Raw genomic sequence first — 25930 nt, forward strand, 5'->3', positions numbered from 1 at the left:
CTTCAGACGGGCCTGGACATGTACTGGCTTAAGCAGGGGGACACGTCTGGCACTGCAGGATTTGAGTCCCTGGCGGCGTAGTGTGTTACTGATGGTAGGCTTTGTTACTGGTCCCAGCTCTCTACAGGTCATTCACTAGGTCCCCCGTGCGGTTCTGGGATTTTTGCTCACCGTTCTTGTGATAATTTTGACCCCACGGGGTGAGATCTTGCGTGGAGCCCTAGATCAAGGGAGATTATCAGTGGAGTGTACCAATGATGAAAATTACAGGCCTCATCTTTTTAAGTGGGAGAACTTGCACAATTGGTGGCTGACTAAGAGTAGGGGTAGGTGACCCTGGTGTCCTGGCTAAATTCCCTTTCTGGCCCTCATACTATCACAGTCACCTAATCATCCCCAGCTTACAATTGGCTCATTCATCCTGTCCCTTGTAACTATTCCCCAGGTTGTTGCTGTAAATGAGAATGTGTTCTCAGTCAACTTAGCTGGGGAAAGCAGGGTCAAATAAAATAAATAACTCTTGCGAGTGTGCAGCCGAGAGCACAGCGCTGACACTGACCCTAGTCATCGTACTGGGTCTTACCGTGAACAACGAAAATAGCAACTGCACACCAAGCCAAAAGGTCACCTTTTATTTGCATGGTTCTGAACTTCCACACGATGAGGGCATGTGTAACACCTCAGTGTGTGGACAGCATTAATCTTCTTCTGCAAAAATTCCTGTTGAATGTGTTGGTGAAGGTACGAACGTTCAACAACTGATGGGCATGTTCGTGGTGACCGTACTGACGGTCTCCAAATATTTGTAGAACCATAGTTACATTCGTAACTTCCGATTGTCTGTCCCACTGGGTCTTTGGCCCTAGTTAGTACAGCTTTAAAATAAATACATAAATTACATTGATGCTGAGGTGGATGATTGCAGTAGAGACAAAACTCTGTCAACAATAGGAACATTTGCCAATTTGTTACAGATAAAAGCGCTAGTTCTTTGTGCTTTGCAATGCAAATGAGAAGTCTATTATGAGTCTGTCAGACAGAGACCATCGAGACACACGGCAATACAATTAGGGTTAAACAAGCGTATTTGTGATGGAAACACAGCCAGTGTATCTGCTGTTCGATACCAAGGTAGCCTATTTCCAAATGGTTATCAGATCGACAGTCAAAAAGGGGCAATGAGATGTTCATAGTACCCAAGATACTGAAAGCCATTTGAAACAGACAGTGAACACCACAATAGTCAGGTATAAATTCAAGCTGTTGAATTGAATATACAAAAATCCCTGATATTTTTAAGGGTGCGATTCGGAGCCTTGGTTCCTGTATCCCGCTCTGTCAACAGATACAGTGAAAGGCCATGTAGTACGTTTTAGAATACTGTGTGTGATGTGTGTGCTTTCCTTCACCAGGGTCCCCGGTGCTGCTCAGACCTGGCAGTATCCTTTCACTATGTGGATGCAGAGCTGATGTACACACTGGAATACTGGACCTACCACCTCCGTGCCTACGGCTACAGGTACCGCTACAGACCTCCACTATCCCAGGGCCTGGTGGAGCGGCAGGCCCAAACAGAGAGGCCTACAGTGGGTACAGCTGGGAGAGGGAGAACCCCAGCTGGTATTACTGTTGGGGGTGATGGAGACCAGTCCAAAGCCGAGTCCGGGGCAAAGCCTTTGTCAGACAAAGGTGGGAAGGAGACATTGGGTAAAATCCCCATTGACAACAACAGGACTGCAGTCACACAGGAGAGGCAAGGGTGATTCTCTCTGTATGGGTTACATGTGTTTTTGTAATGGGAATGTGTAGTGTATGGACCAGGATGGGGCAATTCCACTTAAATTCAGTCAATTTAAGTTTACTTCCTGAATTGACTGAATTGAAGTGGAATTGACACATGAATAATGAAAAAATGATTACCCACAGTGCTCTTATGGCCAGTTCCACCACAGTGCAGGTTTAATTGATTATGGGGATTTTATATATATATATATATTTATCTTTTAAGTGAGTCCATATACTGTAAATCATTTAACTTGAAAGTCTTAACTGTTTTTATTTGATATCTGTTGCGATTTAATATGATATTCTGTTTGAATTGAAATAGTATGCAGTTACTTACCATTCATCTATATCCAGTACTTGACAGCTTATTAGGTGTTACGCACGCCTCTTTCGTTACGCTTGATAACTTGGTACAATAGACTGTGATGCCCTTTGGAATGCGTAATGCATCTGTTACTTAAAAGGTTTAAAACGTGCATTGTATTTGAGGTTTAAAAAGGGTTTTGAAGTTTTTAATTTCCACTTTGAAAGTTCAGACTTGATTTTCCCTTACGAAAAAATTTATCAACCCCTACAAAAAAGTCCATTAATTATAATCCACATAATAATTCACATTTCTTGTTACTACAGGATTATTTTCTTGCTGTAGCAAACTGGCTCATTTAAATCCTACATCTGTAGATGCTTTGAATGTCATGAAGATTGTAAAATGGTTGATATGGTTGGAATGACTTGGCTTCTTTCTTAACGGTAGTTTTTAAGCCATTTACCTTGTTCTTTGGTTTCGTTGTCTTTTTGGGAGGTCAAAGAGAAGATTTCATATCTACCTTAATTTTCTACACTAAACATTGACCTGTATGTTTTTCAGCTGGAATGAAACAAGCTATTTAGGGTGGGTTCAATCCGATTGCCGGTTATTGGCATTGCAGCTTTTAAAGGCCATTTTGTGTACCGATTTACTAAGGCTGGGATCTCTGCGAAAGCGGCAACATTGCCTTTGAAAGCCGCAATGCCTATAACCCGTGATTGTATTGAATCCCAGCCTTAGTATACATCATATTACCTTTTGTACTGTATACTCTACCAGTATAATTGGTGACAGCTGTGGGATCCTGTATTTCCATAGTCTCTCGTTCCATTTGATAAGATATTACAGTTGTGATATGACAAGAAGTACAAAGATGGGTTAAATTAATATTTTAATTTACAACAACGAAAAAGTGTTTTATCTTGAACTTTTGGGGAAAAAGAACCAACTATGTTAAGGAAATAGATCATATCAGATGTGACTGTTTTTTTTTTGTGACAATACATGTTATATACAAACTGTATAGTTATTAGTTACTATGACAACCCATCTGGAATGTTACAGTAATATGTTGGTTTGGTCAGTTTAAATTCCATTGACGTTTTCAGAATACTTTGTTTTTGTAAAATATATCGTTGATCTTCTGTATTGTATAATAATATCTCCAATCTTCTGAAAAGGGGTGTTGCCTTAGCTGGATGGTAGAGATGGGTCCAGATGAATGTCTTGTCTATAACCCACGACGAAACCTGGATCAAAACCGGAACAGTGGATGTACAGTATCATACATTTATAATCAATAAAGGTTCATAAATGTGTTTTTAAAATAGTTTTATAGTTTATTTAATTCAACATGAAATATGAAGCACTTGATTTCTTATTCAATGTATTCTGGTACGTAGAGAGCTGAACTAAAGCTGTTCATTTGAGTGGAGGCCTACAGAGAATTGTCCTGCACAGCAGGAAATGCAAACTTGTAGTATATTTGAGTTTTAAAAAAGGCTTCAAAAGTTCAAAAGATTTGATTTGCTAACTGAAAATGTATCAACCCCTACAAAAATGTCCATTAGTTTTAATCCGCATAATTCACATTTCTTGTTGCTGCAGGATTATTTTCTTGCTGTAGCAATCTGGCTCAAATTAAGATCCTACATCTGTAGATGCTTTGAATGTCATGAAGATTGTAAAATGGTTGATATGGCTGGAATGACTTGGCTTCTTAACGATTGTTTTTAAGCCAAGCAAACTGGCTCAAATTAAGATCATGCATTTGTAATTAACACGTGAATGGAAAACAGTATATAATGCATGCAGTCTACTGAGTGACATGGGAGAGAAGATGCCTTACACACTCACTCACCTCAGTCTGCACTTGTTAAAGAATAGACCTCCTTTTCTTGTTTCTGGGTACACCTCCTTCCTCAAAGGACGCATGTTACCTGTAAGACAGAGCCCACACTGAGTGACTTAGCTGAAAAAATACTGTACATTGGATTACTATAGAGGTATAGATACCGTAGACTAATTAATATGATCATGTATCCCACTTAGCCAAAGCTTTTATCCAAAGTTACTTAAAATACAGTATGATCCCTGTAGGAATTGAATCCATGGCCTTGGTGTTACTAGCACCTCACTCTTATCAACTGAGCCACACAAGCTGAGTTGCAGAGGATCATTATATAAACTATATTCTCATGTATGTGTAGCGGATTTGATATACTATGTCTATTTATGTCTGTTTATCGGTCACAGGGTTATATTTTTTAACAATATTCAATGTAGCAAACAAGCTAGTGAGCTAGGCTAGCTAGCTATCGAGAGGGGCTGCTAGCTAGCTTCAAAGGGTGCCTGCTCGTGCCCTGGGGAATGCGTGTCCATATCCAAGTAACTATTTTCTAATGTATATTACAGTTAATGTATTGGATGGTTTATTTGTTCAACAGGGGAGTAATGTCATCTCATGGTTCAGGGGGATGCAGAACGTATTTGGGCTGTTATTACAGTATTACTCTGTCGTGGTTCTATCATCAGACTTTTGAACTGTTTGTCTCTTGCTGATGTGGTCATCATAAAATGGAGCTGTTTGCTATACAAGACTGGGAGACTGAATGTTAGTGTGTTCATGGAGGAGACTGAAATACTGAATGGTGTTTTGTTTCATTGGGTAATGTCAATTCTATTTTTGTTATTTTGTGAAATTCAATCTGAGATGAATTTCCTATTTAGGTCAACTTGATATATGAATATTAATTTATTCAACTTTTGATTGATTATTAAAACGGAGTCACTTGATAAAGTTGAAACATTCTCATGTGCTTCCTTTTTTACACCGCATTTAATATTACTACCTTACTGCTCTCAGATCTCCATTCTGAGGGTAGTAACATTTTGGGGGCTCGTCTGTGATCTACAACACTGACCAGAGTTGTGGATCGTGAAAGAACCACGGCGACAAACGCTTGGAGTCCAGAGCAAGCTGGGTTGGGTTAAATGCGGAAGACACATTTCAGTTGAATGCATTCAGTTGAACAAATTACTAGGTATCCCCCTTTTCAGAAGTGTTCGACGTAGACACACAGAAGTCAATAGATGGTAGGGGGAATGGCATGAGTTAACACATGTAAAAAGCTAGTGTAGGACATTCAAAAACGATTGATCCAGCTCAACGAAATGCAGTCATACAAACTGGCAGCTGTCCTGATTGGGGAAACGCTTGTAGAGGCTCCCACTGTCACAGGGACTAATGATGCAGAAATGCATGACTACATTGTGTTACATGAACAGTAAACAGCTGAGTGAGCTGGAAGATGAGGGCGTCGGTCAGCTGCTATTTCTGCAGGATCTTGTCACCCAACTGCTGGGGGACACCGACGACTACACAACAGCCAGCGAGATGAACTGGACTCCATCAAAGGACAACGAACAAGGACAGCGAGAGTCAACAGACAACAACGTACAGACACACCAACGTACAGCGGCCATGTGGTGGTTCCTGAGGAAGTCGCCATTCCTGACACCAAAAATGCAGAGACCTAGTGTTCTGGTGAGCGTGTCAGACGTGGCAACCCTTCTGCCACAACATGAATTGAAGGTCTTTGGTGGTCAAATAGCCGAGTCAGGTGCTGATATTAGTTATAGTAGCATTTTTTAAGCAAATTGAGGAAACCAGAGCAAACATTTCTGAATCAGAGGTACAGTGCCTTGCGAAAGTATTCGGCCCCCTTGAACTTTGCGACCTTTTGCCACATTTCAGGCTTCAAACATAAAGATATAAAACTATTTTTTTGTGAAGAATCAATAACAAGTGGGACACAATCATGAAGTGGAATGACATTTATTGGATATTTCAAACTTTTTTAACAAATCAAAAACTGAAAAATTGGGCGTGCAAAATTATTCAGCCCCTTTACTTTCAGTGCAGCAAACTCTCTCCAGAAGTTCAGTGAGGATCTCTGAATGATCCAATGTTGACCTAAATGACTAATGATGATAAATACAATCCACCTGTGTGTAATCAAGTCTCCGTATAAATGCACCTGCACTGTGATAGTCTCAGAGGTCCGTTAAAAGCGCAGAGAGCATCATGAAGAACAAGGAACACACCAGGCAAGTCCGAGATACTGTTGTGAAGAAGTTTAAAGCCGGATTTGGATACAAAAATATTTCCCAAGCTTTAAACATCCCAAGGAGCACTGTGCAAGCGATAATATTGAAATGGAAGGAGTATCAGACCACTGAAAATCTACCAAGACCTGGCCGTCCCTCTAAACTTTCAGCTCATACAAGGAGAAGACTGATCAGAGATGCAGCCAAGAGGCCCATGATCACTCTGGATGAACTGCAGAGATCTACAGCTGAGGTGGGAGACTCTGTCCATAGGACAACAATCAGTCGTATATTGCACAAATCTGGCCTTTATGGAAGAGTGGCAAGAAGAAAGCCATTTCTTAAAGATATCCATAAAAAGTGTTGTTTAAAGTTTGCCACAAGCCACCTGGGAGACACACCAAACATGTGGAAGAAGGTGCTCTGGTCAGATGAAACCAAAATTGAACTTTTTGGCAACAATGCAAAACGTTATGTTTGGTGTAAAAGCAACACAGCTCATCACCCTGAACACACCATCCCCACTGTCAAACATGGTGGTGGCAGCATCATGGTTTGGGCCTGCTTTTCTTCAGCAGGGACAGGGAAGATGGTTCAAATTGATGGGAAGATGGATGGAGCCAAATACAGGACCATTCTGGAAGAAAACCTGATGGAGTCTGCAAAAGACCTGAGACTGGGACGGAGATTTGTCTTCCAACAAGACAATGATCCAAAACATAAAGCAACATCTACAATGGAATGGTTCAAAAATAAACATATCCAGGTGTTAGAATGGCCAAGTCAAAGTCCAGACCTGAATCCAATCGAGAATCTGTGGAAAGAACTGAAAACTGCTGTTCACAAATGCTCTCCATCCAACCTCACTGAGCTCGAGCTGTTTTGCAAGAAGGAATGGGAAAAAATGTCAGTCTCTCGATGTGCAAAACTGATAGAGACATACCCCAAGCGACTTACAGCTGTAATCGCAGCAAAAGGTGGCGCTACAAAGTATTAACTTAAGGGGCCTGAATAATTTTGCACGCCCAATTTTTCAGCTTTTGATTTGTTAAAAAAGTGTGAAATATCCAATAAATGTCGTTCCACTTCATGATTGTGTCCCACTTGTTGTTGATACTTCACAAAAAAATACAGTTTTATATCTTTATGTTTGAAGCCTGAAATGTGGCAAAAGGTCGCAAAGTTCAAGGGGGCCGAATACTTTCGCAAGGCACTGTAGTTAGAGCTGTCCTCAAGGTTATCAGAATTGGGCACATTCTTAGAGATGTTCGTTAACTATGAAGGACTTACAGTTGATGAATTAAAGTCATTTCTCAAATCACACATGAAAGATAAAGCCAGTAGTGAGCCGTTGCAAAACGACTAGATAAAGAGACCCCACAGGAATTTGCATATAGGCTTATTGGGTTGAAACAGCGCATAGTGCTGGCCACGAGGGTGCAAACACACTAACATATGACAAACCATTGGTCCAGCATGTTTTCCTTTGCCCTTTACATCAAGGCATCAAGGGTTCAGTGTCAAACATGCAAATATAGGAAGTGATTTAAAAGCATATGTATCTGATTTTAAGATTAAAGATGATTTCCTTGTAGATCTAATCACTGAGTCAGCAAGGGATGACGCAGAAATCCAAAATCCCATGGGGGTCTTACAGACAGTGCTCAGTAGTTGCTAATGTATTACAGCAAAGTGAGGGGGGTGAAAGTGTGACGGAATAAAACCAAGGCCACATACAAGGTGATGTTCAGGCAAACAGAGTAGCCATCCAAGAGTTAACTACTCAAGTCACAGTCCTCGCAAAGAACCTGGAAAAAATTATCAGACCAAAAAGTGAGCGTGGGCAGTGTGCTGACACTATGGTAGCAAAAACAGCAGTGTTAGAAGAAGGAGGATAAGGGGAAATGCAACACCAGTGTGAAACAAGCTAAAGATAAATGTATCTATTGCTTCTTCTGTGGACAGGCTGGCCACCGAGCAGTGGGTTGTCTGCCGAAAGGACAGAGACTGGGAAACTGGAGGAGGTCACAGGGCGGGGACGACCAGTGACCTCAAACATGGGAAAGTCCCCTCCTGAGGTATTTACTGACCAAACCGATACTACAGCAAGGTCTAGTGACAGAATTATTCTCACTTTATTCAGAAGATGGACAATACAGTAATGGGCAAAATACAAAATACATAGCACAGTTAATTGGGGGAAAGTGTCTGCTCTCATGTTTCATGGAGTGTCATGTGAGGCACTATTAGACACAGGCGCACAGGTTAGCATAGTGGGAAAGAAGTGGCTTGAGAAGACACTGCCCACCACTGACACATTACTTGGAGATAAAGAACACCGCAATATGAAAGCAGCAAATGGAACCAGAGTACCCTTTGAGGGGTGGATTGAGGTGCTGGTGGACATCCAAAGTACCAAATATGGCTATAACGGTTCCCATGCTAGTGAGCCAGAGCTCTGTTGACTTCCCACTTGTGGGCTTTAATGTTATTGAGGAGCTCATAAAGGAAGGAGGTGGTAAGCCACAACAAAATGGGTTTGACTTGAAATCAAATCAAATGTTATTAGTCACATGTGCTGAATACAACGGGCCTTACAGTGAAATGCTTACTTATGAGCCCCTAACCGACAGTACAGTTAAAAAAATATGGATAAGAATAAGAGATAAAGGTAACAAGTAATTAGAGAGCAGCAGTAAAAAATAACAATATATACAGGGTGGGTGCCGGAGTCAATGTGCGGGGCACCGGTTAGTTGAGGTAGTATGTACATGTAGGTAGAGTTAATTAAAGTGACTATGCATAGATGACAACAGAGCGTGGCAGTGGTGGGGAGGGGGGGGGGGGGGGCAATGTGAATAGTCTGGGTAGCAATTTGACAAAATGTTCAGGAGTCTTATGGCTTGGGGGTAGAAGCTGTTTAGAAACCTCTTGGACCTAGATTTGGTGCTCCGGTACAGCAGGAAGCTTGGCCGCAGTGATGTACTGGGCCGTTCGCACTACCCTCTGTAGTACCTTGCGGTCGGAGGCCGAGCAGTTGCCATACCAGGCAGTGATGTATCCAATCAGGATGCTCTCGATGGTGCAGCCATAGAACCTTTTGAGGATCTGAGGACCCATGCCAAACCTTTTCAGTCTCCTGAGGGAGATTAGGTTTTGTCGAGCCCTCTTCACGACTGTCATGGTGTGCTTGGACCACGTTAGTTTGTTGGTGATGTGGAGGCCAAGGAACTTGAAGCTCTTAACCTGCTCCACTGCAGCCCCGTTGATGAGAATGGGGGTGTGCTCAGTCCTCTTTTTCCTGTAGTCCACAATCATCTCCTTTGTCTTGATCACTTTGAGGTAGAGGTTGTTGTCCTGGCACCACACGGCCAGGTCTCTGACCTGCTCCCTATAGGCTGACATGACCCTCCAGCATGACAATGCCACCAGCCATACTGCTCGTTCTGTGCGTGATTTCCTGCAAGACAGGAATGTCAGTGTTCTGCCATGTCCAGTGAAGAGCCCGGATCTCAATCCAATTGAGCACGTCTGGGAGCTGTTGGAACGGAGGGTAAGGGCTAGGGCCATTCCCCCCAGAAATGTCCGGGAACTTGCAGGTGCCTTGGTGGAAGAGTGGGGTAACATCTCACAGCAAGAACTGGTAAATCTGGTGCAGTCCATGAGGAGGAGATGCACTGCAATACTTAATGCAGCTGGTGGCCACACCAGATACTGACTGTTATGTTTTATATTGACCTCCCCCCCTTCGTTCAAGGACACATTATTCAATTTATGTTAGTCACATGTCTGTGGAACTTGATCAGTTTATGTCTCAGTTGTTGAATCTTGTTATGTTCATACAAATATTACACATGTTAAGTTTGCTGAAAATAAACGCAGTTGACAGTAAGAGGACATTTCTTTTTTTGCTGAGTATATGTGCAAAAGTACTATCTCACAACTAAATGAAACCTTCACTCTTGCGCAGACATTTAGAAACAAAACATGCCAATTTGAAAAATAAGCCAGGGTAGTTTTTTTATTGTTGGATCTATAGGGGCGCTATTTCATTTTTGGATAAAAAACGTTCCCGTTTTAAGCGCAATTTTTTGTCAGGAAAAGATGCTCGACTATGCATATTATTGACAGTTTTGGAAAGAAAACACTCTGAAGTTTCAGAATCTGCAAAGATATTGTCTCTAAGTGCCCCAGAACTCATTCTACAGGCGAAACCAAGATGAAACGTCAAACAGGAAATGAGCAGAATTTCTGAAGCTCTGTTTTCTTATGTCTCCTTATATGGCTGTGAATGCGACAGGAATAATCTTAGACCTTCTGCCGTTTCCCCAAGATGTCGGCAGCATTGTGACGTATTTGTAGGCATATCATTGGAAGATTGACCATAAGAGACTACATTTTCCAAGTGTCCGCCTGGTGTCCTGTGTCGAAATTGGTGCGCAAAGCCAGGTGCAAGTATTTTTCCATTTGATAGAGAGGAGAAACCATGCTTCCACGAACGATATATCATCGATTGATTCTAAACAACGTTTGTCATGTTTTCAGTCGATATTATGGAGTTAATTTGGAAAAAAGTTCGCGTTTTGAGGACTGAATTTTCGGGTTTTTTTGGTAGCCAAATGTGATGTACAAAACGGAGCTATTTCTAATACACAAAGAATATTTTTGGAAAAACTGAGCATTTGCTATCTAACTGAGAGTCTCCTCATTGAAAACATCCGAAGTTCTTCAAAGGTAAATGATTTTATTTGAAGGCTTTTATGTTTTTGTTGAAATGTTGCCTGCTGGATGTTAGCGCTAATGCTAACGCTAAATGCTACGCTAGCTAGCTACTTTTACACAAATTATTGTTTTCCTATGGTTGAGAAGCATATTTTGAAAATCTGAGGTGACAGTGTTGTTTACAAAAGGCTAAACTTGAGAGATGGCATATTTATTTCATTTCATTTGCGATTTTCATGAATAGTTAACGTTGCGTTATGGTAATGAGCTTGAGTCTGTATTCACGATCCCGGATCCGGGATGGGGAGATCAGAGAGGTACTACTTTCGAGTAGTAAGACATGTATAAAAGCAACAGATACCATTAATAAGAAGTGGCTAGGAGCGTCTTATATGGTGAGTTACTGAGTGGCTAGGACAGGCAAGCCCCATACTATTGTGGAGGACTTAATTATTCCTGCTGCCGCGGATATGGCTGGGACAATGCTGGGGGAAAACGCCAAAAAGACTATACAGACAATGTCTTCATCAAACAACCCTGTTTCATGACACATCAGTGACATGGCAGGAGATGTTTTGAAACAATTACTGCTTCGCATACATGCCAGGGAATTCTATGCGTTACAGCTGGATGAGTCAACAGACGTGGCGGGCCTGGCACAGCTCCTGGTATATGTCCGTTATGTTAATGGGGGTCAATTAAGGAAGACATCCTTTTCTGGAAACCCCTGGAAACCAGGACAACAGGAGAGGATATTTTTAAGGTACTGGACAGCTTTGTGACATCAAATGGACTTCGGTGGTCAAGATGTGTTGGTATCTGTACTGATGGTGCAAAAGCCATGACAGGGAGACATAGTGGAGTTGTAACGCGCATGCAAGCAGTTGCTCCCGACCCCACTTGGGTACACTGCAGCATCCACCGAGAGGCTCTTGCTTCCTAAGGAATGCCTGACAGCTTGAAAGACGTTTTGGACACCACGAGTGAAAATGGTTAACTTTGTTAAAGCAAGGCCCCTGAACCCTCATGTATTTTCTGCACTATGCAATGATACGGGCAGCGATCATGTAACGCTTTTACAACATACAGAAGTGCGCTGGTTATCAAGGGGCAAAGTATTGACACGCTTTTTTCAAATTGATAGACGAGCTTAAAGTTCTTTACTGAACATAAATGTATTTTGTCTGACCGCTTGCATGATGACGAGTTTCTCCCACGACTGGCCTATCTGGGTGATGTTTTTCACTTGTCTGACTGCTTGCATGATGACGAGTTTCTCCCACGACTGGCCTATCTGGGTGATGTTTTTCACTTGTCTGACCGCTTGCATGATGACGAGTTTCTCACACGACTGGCCTATCTGGGTGATGTTTTTCACTTGTCTGACTGCTTGCATGATGACGAGTTTCTCACACGACTGGCCTATCTGGGTGATGTTTTTTCTCACCTGAATGATCTGAATCTAGGATTACAGGGACTCTCTGCAACTATATTCAATGTGCGGGATAAAATTGAGGCAATGATTAAGAAGTTGGAGCTCTTCTCTGTCTGCATTAACAAGGACAACACACAGGTCTTTCCATCATTGTATGATGTTTTTATGTGAAAATGAACTCAAGTTTACGGACAATGTCAAATGTGATATAGCGAAGCACCTGAGTGAGTTGGGTGCGCAATTACGTTGGTACTTTCCCGAAACGGATGACACAAACAACCCTATTCATTATCCCTTTCATGCCCTGCCTCCAGTCCACTTACCGATATCTGAACAAGAGAGCCTCATCAAAATGGCAAGAAGTGGTTCTGTGAAAATTACATTTTTGTCACGCTCTGATCTGTTTCACCTGTCTTTGTGATTGTCTCCACCCCCCTCCAGGTGTCACCTGTTTTTTGCTAGTCTGCCCGGTTTTGACCCTTGCATGTCCTGACCCCGAGCCTGCCTGCCACCCTGTACCTCCTGGACTCTGATCTCTGATCTTTTGCCTGCCCACGACCATTCTCTTGCCTGCCCCTTGGATTATAATAAATATCAGAGCCTCAAACCATCTGCCTCCTGAGTCTGCATCTGGGTCTCGCCCTGTGCCCTTATATAATTGATTCAGAAGCCACTGCCAGATTTCTGGATTTGGCTGTGCTCAGAGTATCCTGCCTTGGCAAATTTCGTTGTTAAGACACTGATGCCCTTTGCAACCACGTACCTATGTGAGAGTGGATTCCTCGCCCACACTAGCATGAAAACGAAATACAGGCACAGACTGTGTGTGGGAAATGATTCAAGACTGAGAGTCTCTCCAATACAACCCAACATTGCAGAGTTATGTGCATCCTTTCAAACACACCCTTCTCCTTAACCTGTGGTAAGTTATTCACAATTTTCGATGAACAAATCACATTTTATATGTAAGATGGCTAAATAAAGAGCAAAATTATTGATTATTATTATTTGTGCCCTGGTCCTATATGAGCTCTTTGTCACTTCCCACGAGCCGGGTTGTGACAAACTCACAGTCATTCTTATATTTAATAAATGTATCGTATAGTGTGTGTGTGTGTGGCATGCTTACAATGATGGCATAAAACAACATTTGAGAGTGCTCTGACCCTGGTGCTAGAGGGGGTACAGGTGGCCCTGGTGCTAGAGGGTTGTACAGCTGACCCTGGTGCTAGAGGGGGTACAGGTGGCCCTGGTGCTAGAGGGGGTACAGGTGACCCTGGTGCTAGAGGGGGTACAGCTGACCCTAGTTCTAGAGGGTTGTACAGCTGACCCTGGTGCTAGAGGGGGTACAGCTGACCCTGGTGCTAGAGGGGGTACAGCTGACCCTGGTGCTAGAGGGGGTACAGCTGATCCTGGTGCTAGTGGGAGTACAGCTAACCCTGGTGCTAGAGGGGGTACAGCTGACCCTGGTGCTAAAGAGGTTGAATATTTGAAGGGGTATGGGACGATAAAATGTTTGGGAGCCACTGATCTAGATTCAAGGCAGGAATAAGTAGTGAGACGAATGTAGTTCGACGAATCAGAATTCCGGGAGATATAGGTTGTGTGAACCTACGTGATGACACACCTGTACAGAAATCCTACAACTCCATTCCAAAACCATTGTAGAAGGAAGTGAAGGAGCATGTGCACACACTGCTTGAAAGAGGGGGGGTAAGAAAGTCAGTGGTCCTACTCATTACCTGTTGTGTGAGAACAGTGGGAGAGGTGAGGCCTATTCTCTGATTTCTAGGTTCCTATAGAAGATTTCTTGAGACTCGCAAAACCGTTGAATGAACTGCTCCAGCCCGACTGAGAAAATACAGTGGAGAGCAAAATGTCCCAAAGAACATCGAAAGGAAAGCTGAAAACCAAATGTTCAGGTCAATTGCCATCAAAGATGCCAGTAGAATGGACAGCAGCACACCAGGCCATTGTAGATAGATTTGTGAATGCAGTTAACTACCAGTAAACTACCAAAGGCAGCAGGAAAATATATGAATGATAGGTTATAGGCCGAAGACCTTGTCTCCAGCTGAAAATAACTATCACCTACACTCCAGAAAGCTCGAATTCCTGGCTCTAAAATGGGCTGTGACAAGTTCCGTGATAATCTCTACTATGCCTCATCTTTTACAATATACACAGATAACAATCCCCTTATATTTGTGATGAGTACTGTCAGGTTTAACGCTGTAGGGCACAGATGGGTGCGTGAACTAGCAAACTTACATTTTTTTTTATTTATTTTTTTACATTAAGTACCGCCCAGGGAAAGTCAATATTGACGTAGACACTCTATCCAGAAACCTACTTGCCCTCCAATAAGGGTGAATGCGAGTTCACCAACAACATGACTCAAGATGTAATTACTGCCATCTGGAAGGAAAGTAAAGGTGTCAAAGAAAAGGAGGCTATGTGGGCAGCTGCTCTGTCAATCAGTCTTCCATTTCCTGACAACACTAATGTCTGGGAAGACATGATACCGTTAACCGTTGAGGACATCCAAGCTGCCGAAGAGGTTAAAGGGGCGACAACCAACAGACACCGAGAAAAGTGACCCTCCAAACTGGAGATAGAGTCTTGGTGAAGAATATGTTAGAGAGAGGAGAACCAGGCAAGTTGCAGGCCTACTGGGACATTGCCATACACAGGGTGGTAATAAAGATTGGGGAAGTACCAGTCTACAAGGTGGAAAGGGAGAATGGTGCTAAGGGCATCAGAGTTCTCCATAGCAACATGCTGTTGTTAGTGAACGACATACCTGTGTGAAACATGAGACCTTGGAAGAGAGGAAACAGCATGCTAGTAAAAGATCATCAAACATGGAACATGGAGGAGATGGGGATGAAACTTCAGAAGAATCTAATGAGGAGGAAGACATCTGTTCTCGTGGAGTTAACCCAGTTGCAAGCGCAGAACACCCAAGACCTCAGATAAAATCACTGACAGAAGAGGCCTATATGTTTCATCCCTGTATTCAGGATACAGAAAGTAGTTAGTATGAGAACATGAAGCAGGAATCAGAGGTCCTAGAAGAACCAAACAATGAGGATTGGGACAATGCCGAAGGGAGAGAGGACCATGTTGAAAGGAGAGATGACACTCCCGAAACTGTAGTTGGGCCCAATCCAGACAATGGTTGTTCATGTATGAATGACGTCATGGATTCAGATCAGCAGTGCGTAGAGGAAGGGATGGATATCAGAAGATCCCAATGTATCCAAAAACCCGTGGTGGAAAAAGTACTCAAAAGTCATACTTGAGTAAAAGTAAAGATACCTTAATAGAATATGACTCAAGTAAAAGTGAAAGTCACCCAGTAAAATACTACTTGAGTAAAAGTCTAAAAGTATTTGGTTTTAAATATACTTAAGTATCAAAAGTAAATGGAATTGCTAAAATGTACTTAAGTATCAAAAGTAAAAGTATGAATCATTTCAAATTCCTTATATCATGCAAACCGATAGCATAATTTCATTTTTTTTTTTGTATATATATTTACGGATAGTCAGGGGCACACTACAACACTGACATTAATTTACAAACAAAGCATTTGTGTTTAGTGAGTCCACCAGATCAGAGGCAGTAGGGATGAACAGGGATGTTCTCTGTTTAGTGAGTCCTCCAGATCAGAGGCAGTAGGGATGAACAGGGATGTTCTCTGTTTAGTGAGTCCACCAGATCAGAGGCAGTAGGGATGACCAGGGATGTTCTCTGTTTAGTGAGTCCACCAGATCAGAGGCAGTAGGGATGACCAGGGATGTTCTCTGTTTAGTGAGTCCGCCAGATCAGAGGCAGTAGGGTTGACCAGGGATGTTCTCTTGATAAGTGCGTGAATTGGACCATTTTCCTGTCCTGCTAAGCATTCAAAACTAGTACTTTTGTTGTCAGGGAAAATGTATAGAGTGAAAAGTACATTATTTTCTTCAGGAATGTAGTGAAGTAAAACTAGAAGTTATCAAAAATATAAATAGTAAAGTAAAGTACAGATAGCACAAAAAACAACTTGAGGTACTTTAAAGTATTTTCTACTTGAGTACTTTACACCACTGCCTAAAACCAAGGAGCAAGCTAACTTATGACACTCTTGGACAGCCAACATACCAGGTGTGGAGACCTAACATTCATGCCTTATAGCAAACTCTACCACCCACTCCACCAATATGCATGTCTACTTACCAATGTCAGCAGTGTGACCAATATCAATACCAGTGCCGAAACCTATACAGAACACCAGACATACCGCTCAGTTACAGACTTGCTGAGTAATAAGAGGAGGGACTATTTAAAGAGGGTGCGTGTGTAGCAGGTTGCAAATAATTGAGTTAGAACTTAAAGTACATGGGATTCAAGGGATACCTTTTATATTTTGCTGGACTAAGTCTATCCATTCCTATGCAGTCAGGTATTTATTATGCAGCAGTAGATGCAATTACAGTCAGGACACAAGAGGGCGCTCTAACTTTGGTATTGGACTAGGAATCAAGGGAGTAAGTACTGAGCTGGCTTCAGTGTTGACATGTTCGCAGTTTTCTAGCGAAATTGGGCTACTTTGAAAACGATGTCGCGGGTGAAAATGCATTGGTCGCGGGTGGCGGGTTTTTGGGCTACTTCCAAAATCATCGCAATCGTATTTCTCCTTTAAAATGTTTATATATATATATATATATATTTCACTGAGTCAGGGAGACAGAGCAGCACGCGCGCACATCGTGATAACTTTTTACCGGTTGTAGCTAGGCTATTTAGATGGGTCATTATGGAGACACCCCCTTTCCATAAAACATTAACAAGCTAGAACTGATAACGGCGAGAATGCATTTGAAAACGACTTTAGGCGCACTAGAGTACTTTAGATAAATTCGCTCAGAGGTGGTTTAAAGTAAACTGCATTTTTGAAGGTGACTTTTCTTATGGATAACCGTATCAGGCGAAGGGTTTTACTCATGCTCAGTTCTAGGGACATTTGAAATGGAAGTTTGTGTTATGGGGAAATGTCCACAATGAAAATCACATTACATGTGGGGACTGATAGGCGACATTTGCATCTGATGGCCATCAAGTAAGCTATTCATTTATATGCCATTCTCGGCTACTGTAGCCTGCCATTTGATTCAATAAATACAGTATGTTGAAATGATTATGTCACTGGAGTCGATGCAAATCAATTTGTGCCACTTGTGTAGCCTACCTGGAGCTGGCAAACGAATTTAATAGAATATAATTCAGTTTGTTGTTGTATCCTTGTGTAATTATGCAATTATTAATGGCCATGTTTAGTTAAATTAAATTGGAAGTTATCAATTGTGATCATGGTCACAGCTCTATCACAAATGTGTCATTCTCCATTGTGGATTTTTCCCTGAAATTAGATGTTGGCATGTTGGCCTATCAGGGGCTATAGGCCACCTGCATCTGTCACAGTTGAATTGCAATTATATTGAATTATATTGCCTATTGAAATAACAAGTCAATCTCGCAAATAGGCGATTTATGTTTGTAGTCTTAACATTTGGCAGATAATGACGGCACAATTGCGAGAAAATAGACTAATATTCGTTTTTTAAAGTTTGTCCAAGTGATTCTTGCAGAGATTTCGAGACCCTCTGTCCAACTTTCATCACTCAAACTCTCAGGTCGATGTATCTATAGTTATGCACGTGCACAACCAGGGTTCATTTAAGCAATAAAGCACGAGGGGGTGTGGTATATGGCCAATACACTACGGCTAAGGGCTGTTCTTATGCATGATGCATCGCGGAGTGCCTGGATACAGCCCTTAGTCGTGGTATATTGGTCATATACCACAAACACCAGAGGTGCCTTATTGCTATTATAAACTGGTTACCAATGTAATTAGAACAGTAAAAATAAATGTTGTGTCATACCTGTGTTATAAGGTCTGATATGCCACTTATGTCAGCCAATCAGCATTCAGGGCTCGAATGATCCAGTTTATAATTATAATTGAGTACTGAATGCTGATTGGTTGAAAGCCATGGTATATTAGATGTGTACCAAGGGAATGACAAAAACATACTTTTTACCATTCTAATTACATTGGTAACCAGTTTATAATAGCAATAAGGCAATTTAGGGATTTGTGGTAAATGGCCAATATACCACGGCTGAGGGCTGTTCTTACCACACCTCCTCCAGCCTTACTGCATAATCAAAGCAGTCAAAACAAGTCCAATCTACATCCATTGATGGACAATGATCTGGATAGTTTAATACGGGTGTTTTATCTTTTCTCTCGCGACTTATTCTTAAACTCACAAGAATTGTTATTTTGATGAAAAAACAAATTTTGCTTCTTAGTCTAAGTCGTTAAAAATGACATTGATATTCCTTCTTAATTCGGTTGATAACTACGGAAAAAGGGTAATTGGATAAATGTGGCAACTCTTGCAACAACATTTTTTAGGGGCTAATGGTCAGGCCTTGTGGGCGGGTTTTCAGAGGTCATTGGCCTATACATTTTAGCATTTTAGGGGCTGCTAGCTAGCTTCAAAGGGTGCCTGCTCGTGCCCTGGGGAATGCGTGTCCATATCCAAGTAACTATTTTCTAATGTATATTACAGTGAATGTATTGGATGGTTTATTTGTTCAACAGGGGAGTAATGTCATCTCATGGTTCAGGGGGATGCAGAACGTATTTGGGCTGTTATTACAGTAATACTCTGTCGTGGTTCTATCATCAGACTTTTGAACTGTTTGTCTCTTGCTGATGTGGTCATCATAAAATGGAGCCGTTTGCTATACAAGACTGGGAGACTGAATGTTAGTGTGTTCATGGAGGAGACTGAAATACTGAATGGTGTTTTGTTTCATTGGGTAATGTCAATTCTATTTTTGTGATTTTGTGAAATTCAATCTAAGAATCATTTCCTCTTTATGTAAACTTATTTGATATGAATATTCATTTATTTAACTTTTGATTGATTATGAAAACGGAGTCACTTGATACAATTGAAACGTTCTCATGTGCTTCCTTTTTTACACCGCATTTCATATTTCTACCTTACTGCTCTCAGATCTCCATTCTGAGGGTAATAACATATACATTAACATATACCCATCCACCTACACTCACCAAGTTCAGAGTTTCTTCTGCCCATTAGCCCAACAAAGACGTCGTCCATCTCCCCTGTTACAAAAAAGGCTTAGGTCATTATCAAATGCAGGTGTTCACAGTATGTTTACATTTTTTAGGACCTTGGGTATGAAAAAATCACTTTATGAATTAGTATTATATGACACGAAATGCCTCATAATTTTCAATTAAAGATAATAACATTTCTATTGATATGTAAAAGAAACAGTAAATGAATGGTTATTACTAACTTTTATGGGGAGATGGTGGTAGATCATTTATATCTGGGGAAAAACAAGTCAAATGTCAAAAAATCATAAATCCCAATAGATCTCCAATAAAAAGTGAATTAGTCCTATTAGTCCTTTACCAGCAGTGAACACCAGCATCAGCATTGAACATGTTATGAAATAATTAAAGATGTATCATTGGTATAAACACTTCTATCCATCATGAAAGGCCTAAGTCAACACAACATCATCTCTTTAGGCCAGGGCAAGCACTTTGTGACAACTGTTGTCTGCTGATGTAAAAAGGTATTTCTAAATAACTTTAGTTTGATCTAGGATGTGGAGTAGACAGAGCAGACGCTTACCAGCGCTCCTTCTCCCCATCAGCCCGACAAAGCTGTCATAATCCAGACCGTTATATCTCTTCAGAATGGTCCGCTGGATGTTTCCCAAACCTGGACCCTCCTGTAATGATGACACATGATTGTATTCAGTGTTTTTTATTTTTGTTCGATCACCTGTGCAAGTTTTTAGATGTAAGTGGTATACTCCCGGGTACAAAACTCTGAACTGATAACACTTGTAATGCCCCCTATTTTATGTTCAAAACCTTGCATACATTGGGGTTTCACACATCTTTCACCCCTGAGTCATCCATGCCAAAATATTTTCTGTGAAATACCATGAGAACATTTTGTTTGGTCATCAATACATCAGATAACGATAGGCTAACCATTTAATCATTTTAACTACCATTTAATCCAATAGCAAAAAAACAACGTTAGTTTTTATAGTGTTGAATAGAAAGAATAGTAGATGGTAAGTATCATTTCCCATACAGTATATTTGTATCCAGTGGCAGATTGTGAGCATATTGAGAAACATGTAAAGCTTATAGTTTAATTATCCTTATAAATTACATACGTAGGACAAATCATCAAAATAGTGGTATTGTAAAGCAGTTGGCTACTGTAAAAACGCAGCACAGTGTTGTATGTCATTTGTGCCTCATGCAACATTTTTCAAGATCACTTTTTTCACCTTTTTACCCATATTGCCTGTTTCTCTGCTTACAGTGTATCAATGCAATTCAGATAACGAGTGGAATATAATATGTATATATATATATATATTTAGGTATTTCAGCAGTGCATTGTACACTACACTAGAATTCCAAACGGTAGCACATAGTGACTAGTTCTACTTTGTTCTGTTGAAGAACAATGGCTGATGGAGAATGATGATGTAGTATTTACAGCCACATCCATATATGATTCGGTTTTACCTTCCAACATATATGTATGTCAAATTGACACATTTATGAGGTAAATATATAGAAATGTACAGTGTTCAGCAGTAATCAAACTATAATGTTAACTAGGCACTACATACATTTGTTTCAGTAGTTATTAGTGTTGATCAGTTTGATTAAGTGATAGTTAATTGTATTGTTAACAAATGACATTAAAAAAGTAAAGAGGATATTGCATTGTGAAAAGCAGATACGTAGGTTGAATATGTATACACATTGGAAGAGTGATTTGGTGCAGTGGATAAGATACTTTGTGAATTAGCTTGTTGTACTCAGTCAATTGAAAATGTACTTGGAAGTTTTGAAACACCAGCCATTGATGATCTGTTTAGATTTGTGTGCTTAGAGTTGTGAAAATGTAACACATACTGTACTTGTGAAAATTGCACCAAAGTGATGACTGTGGTCATTCCACCCCCCAAAGATCAATGTGATGACGTTGAATCAGCTTGGAAAACGATTTGGATTTTCCAAAGGTAATCAATGAATGGCATTGCGTCTCTTTTTCACCCAACTTTTAACCTACATCCAATTACATGGTAAATAGTTTTGTTGATTTCACGTTGAATTAGTCGACAACTCAACCAAATGTAAATCAAAACTAGACGTTGAACTAACGTTTGTTCCCAGTGGGCAAGGTCTGGTGAAATATGAAGGAATTAATTCATTCCAACTCATTTAATGTTTTCATGGCATATGAAACAATGTTATCTCTCCACATTCCGGATTTGATTCAACCTATTCATTGGCTATAGTGTATTTTATCAGTAATTTGAATTCATAAATCTTATTTATTGTATGAAGGAAAAACAGAACATTTACGCGCTAACCAGAGATTTAAATTGAAACGTTAGGCTGAAAAACTTCCATACCTCTGAGTCGGTTGATCTGTGTGCCCCAGCCGCAGGTTCCTCGCAGCTGGACTGGCTTGAGTGGAGTTTCATGGCGACAAACAAAGCCACCAGCAAAATGCCGCTTCTCATCTTTTTACCACTACCTGTAAGGTGAGTGACGATGGGTTAGCAACAATATAGCCAAACAACTTGAAAAGTTTGGATAAGAGCTCTGCGGAAACCAATCTCGCATCACATTTGAGCCTGATTTTAAGCGAATTAATATTGTCCCTCAATAAATATAATATAGCTGACAGATATGACTCTACAATACAATCTTTAAAAAAAAACTGAAAATAAAAAGACCCAAAAGGAAATGGCTTCTTGTTTGAAAATATGCATAATGCGCACTGAAATGTTGCCATGCATTTTGAATGTAAAGTCTATATTAATAAACAATGGCAGTAATGTTTGCTTTGTTCGGATGTTTTCAAGGACATTAATCATGTTTCAACAACAACAGTACAATATTTATGTTTTTTCCCCGCTGCGTTCAAGGTTGGGTTATCAGCGTCTCCAAATGTCGCTGAAATATGCACGCCATTTAACAAGCATAGCAATCATTTAAAAACATCTAGATATATAATACATCAATACAGGGCATATTTCTCTAAAATAAATACTTACTTACCTGTTTTCCGATCGAAGTGGTAATATTCTGTTACACCGCGCGTGTGCCCAGGTGCGTTCTGGAGTGAGGAAAGGCGTGAATAGCTCCTGCAGTGCAGCGACGAGATCCACGACGAAAGTGAGAGGTCCAGTCCACCTCTGTTTATTAAATGATAGCTGGGTATCTGCGCGAGTCCAATCGGATGCAGAAACGTAGGTGGGTTCTCGACGTCATAGCACATTCTCGTGTACACTCACTCATATTCATACTACTCGTGATGATGACCATGCTGTTCAAATGGAGCCCGTGGCGCCTAGCTGTCATCGGAAAAACGAACACCATGATCCATTCAATGGCCTCAAACGTTCCATAGTCCTATTCTTTGATACATGACACAAATCTAATTGGTACTGAAGATAAGTGGATTATGGTTCATTTTGGTTTTTGCTATGCCTTAGTTAACTGCTAAATAGCTGCTCTCATCGTGGTGGCCTGTGCTCTTGATCGCTTAATTGTAGTGGTCATTGACAAGAGCCCAATCCGTCTAGGAAGTCATTATAGACTATAGAGATAGGAGCTGCCACAGCACCGTGAGGCTACATGGATGGACGTCTTGGAGACAGCTAATTGAGCTGCTGCCTGCTTGCCGGGTTGATTAGCAGAAAGAGATCCTGTAAAGATGTCAAAGTGATTGGCAGTCAGTGTGTGTGTGTGTTTCCAAAGGTCTTTTTAAATTGCTTCCTCTGCTGCTAAATTCCTACTTAAACGCTTTTGACAGCCGTTGCGATCAAACATCGATTCTGCAACTTACCACAAGCATGACATTAGACCCAAAGAGTACGATTAATTTCTTCACAAGGAATAAGAAAATTGAGTAAAAGCTTTTTCAGGATTTGTGGGTCCCCTGCGGGATGGTTGAGCTAATGTAGGCTAATGCATGAGGTTGTAAGCAAGAAGAACATTACTCAGGACTTAGACATATCTGATATTGGCAGAAAGCTGAAATTCTTGTTAATCTAACTGCACTGTCCAATTTACAGGAGCTATTACAGTGAAATAATACCATGCTATTGTTTGAGGAGAGTGCAGTTTTGAACATGAAAAGTTATTCATAAACAAATTAGGCACATTTTGGCAGTCTTGATACATTTTGAACATAAATGCAATGGTTCTTCGAATCAGTCTAAAACTTTGCACATACACTTCTGCCATCTAGTGACCAAAATCTAAATTGTACATGGGCTGGGATAATACATTATGGCCTTTCTCTTGCATTTCAAAGATGGTACAAAAAAAAATACAAAAGGTGTTTTTTCATTTTATTATCTTTTACCATATCTAATGTGTTATATTCTCCTACATTCCTTTAACATTTCCACAAACTTCAAAGTGCACAATTTTGCACTAACTACGTTTTATCAGACATTTTGAAAAACACAAATAAATAATCATAACATTTAAAACTATATAAATATATACAGAAATAAGACTCATAAATATAAAAAAGAAGTAACAAAGACAAATAGAAACAAATTGTAGTATATAAATACAAATAAATAAGTATCAAATTGTTAAACTATTATCCTATTGCTAACAAGAAACACACAAATAAAACTAAATTGCACTAAATCACACAAATACACAAAAAGAATAACACACTCATATGAGAGATGGAGAGCACATGGGCATTCGTTACTCACAGCATTTATAGTGGTGGAACATCCCACATACAAACCCAGTAATAATAAAATCATCATTGTTACCTCGAAAATGGAAACTTAAAACTTTGCAAAATGGAAATTATTTATTTTGTTTATGTTATGCAGTGATGCACACATAAACACATGTGTGTACCCACACACACACATGTATGTCCACGTGCTACACAAACACACCTGAAGAATCCTGCTGTGGAGAAGTGGAAGCAAATGGGTCCTCAGGCTCAGACAACATTTGTGAAGACACCTGTGTGGCTGAGGAGGTGGAAGGCCCCTCATCCCAAGGCGCCAAGATAATTTCTGAAGAGGCCTGTGTGGCTGAGGAGGTAGATGGCTCCTGATCCTGGCCAGTGCCAGAGGGTGCTCCAAAATATTTCAGAGGTGCCCTTGAATCTGCATTGAAATACAATATATATGAGTCTGACACCCTAAATACATGTGTTGCACAATTAAATATACATGTCATTATGCACAATTTATCAAACTTTCAGAATAGGAACCAAATGAACCATACAACCGCCTTGGGTAATTCTTGGCATAAGACACCAAAAGACTCAATATATCACAAAAGATTCAAAATATCAGCATAATATAGACAGACGTCTTTTAAGTTAGCCTACAGCATTGGAAATTCCCCTTACTGAGTTCAGGACCTAGACAATACAATCACACAAAACCTTTATGATGTCACCTCAATGAAAGTTAACAAAATCAATAATGCACTAGTTAGGTTGTAATCACTTTGCTACAGGCTACACACACTGTCATGATGAAACTGTGAAATTATATCAAATGTCTTGTAAGCTAGTTGGACAGAAAACGGAATATTGTCGCCCTATGTGTAATAGCATAGCAAGCAACATGGGCTAACAAACATACAGTGCCTTGCGAAAGTATTCACCCCCCTCGGCATTTTTCCTATTTTGTTGCCTTACTACCTGGAATGAAAGTAGATTTTTGGGGGGTTTGTATCATTTGATTTACACAACATGCCTAGCACTTTGAAGATGCAAAATATTTTTTCTTGTGAAACAAACAAGAAATAAGAAAAAAAAACGGAAAACTTGAGCGTGCATAACTATTCAACCCCCAAAGTCAATACTTTGTAGAGCCACCTTCTGCAGCAATTACAGCTGCAATTCTCTTGGGATATGTCTTTATAAGCTTGGCACCTCTAGCCACTAGGATTTTTGCCCATTCTTCAAGGCAAAACTTCTCCAGCTCCTTCAAGTTGGATGGGTTCCGCTGGTGTACAGCAATCTCTAAGTCATACCACAGATTCTCAATTGGATTGAGGTGTGGGCTTGACTAGGCCATTCCAAGACATTTAAATGTTTCCCCTTAAACCACTTGAGTGTTGCTTTAGCAGTACGCTTAGGGTCATTGTCCTGCTGGAAGGTGAACCTCCGTCCCAGTCTCAAATCTCTGGAAGATTGAAAGAAAGAAGAAATAATTTCCCTGTATTTAGCACCATCCATAATTCCTTCAATTCTGACCAGTTTCCCAGTCCCTGCTGATGAAAAACATCCCCACAGCATGATGCTTCCACCACCATGCTTCATTGTGGAGATGGTATTCTTGGGGTGATGAGAGGTGTTGGGTTTGTGCCAGACATAGTGTTTTCCTTGATGGCCAAAAGCTACATTTTAGTCTCATCTGACCAGGGTACC

General features: G+C 40.7%; 2 protein-coding genes across 4 annotated transcripts in view; one reads left to right on the plus strand and one right to left on the minus strand.

The window, feature by feature from the left end:
* Positions 1 to 4899, plus strand: part of LOC110532691 (glycoprotein-N-acetylgalactosamine 3-beta-galactosyltransferase 1-B) — a 19560-nt gene extending 14661 nt beyond the window's left edge. For both annotated transcript variants that reach the window (XM_021616784.3, XM_036988728.2), the window contains one exon: positions 1413 to 4899. In XM_021616784.3, coding sequence (XP_021472459.1) covers positions 1413 to 1763 — 351 coding nt within the window. In that variant the 3' untranslated portion in view covers positions 1764 to 4899. The remainder of the gene's footprint in view (positions 1 to 1412) is intronic.
* On the minus strand, positions 2968 to 22718 carry LOC110532692 (uncharacterized). 2 transcript variants are annotated; one of them, XM_021616785.3, is made up of 8 exons: positions 22564 to 22679; positions 21912 to 22036; positions 20093 to 20192; positions 19749 to 19781; positions 19498 to 19551; positions 16581 to 16622; positions 3954 to 4032; positions 2968 to 3342 (listed from the first exon to the last, which is right to left on the minus strand). In XM_021616785.3, the coding sequence occupies exons 2-8, from the start codon at positions 22020 to 22022 to the stop codon at positions 3324 to 3326; spliced, it is 438 nt and encodes a 145-aa protein (XP_021472460.2). In that variant the 5' UTR covers positions 22023 to 22036; positions 22564 to 22679; the 3' UTR covers positions 2968 to 3323. The 2 variants fall into 2 exon arrangements, with proteins under 2 accessions (XP_021472460.2, XP_021472461.2); XM_021616786.3 differs by lacking the exon at positions 16581 to 16622 and having other exon boundaries at positions 22564 to 22718.
* Positions 22719 to 25930: the final 3212 nt, after the last annotated feature.

Source organism: Oncorhynchus mykiss, chromosome 9 (genome assembly GCF_057628025.1).
Source record: "Oncorhynchus mykiss isolate SJ-2025 chromosome 9, ASM5762802v1, whole genome shotgun sequence".
NCBI lineage: Eukaryota > Metazoa > Chordata > Actinopteri > Salmoniformes > Salmonidae > Oncorhynchus > Oncorhynchus mykiss.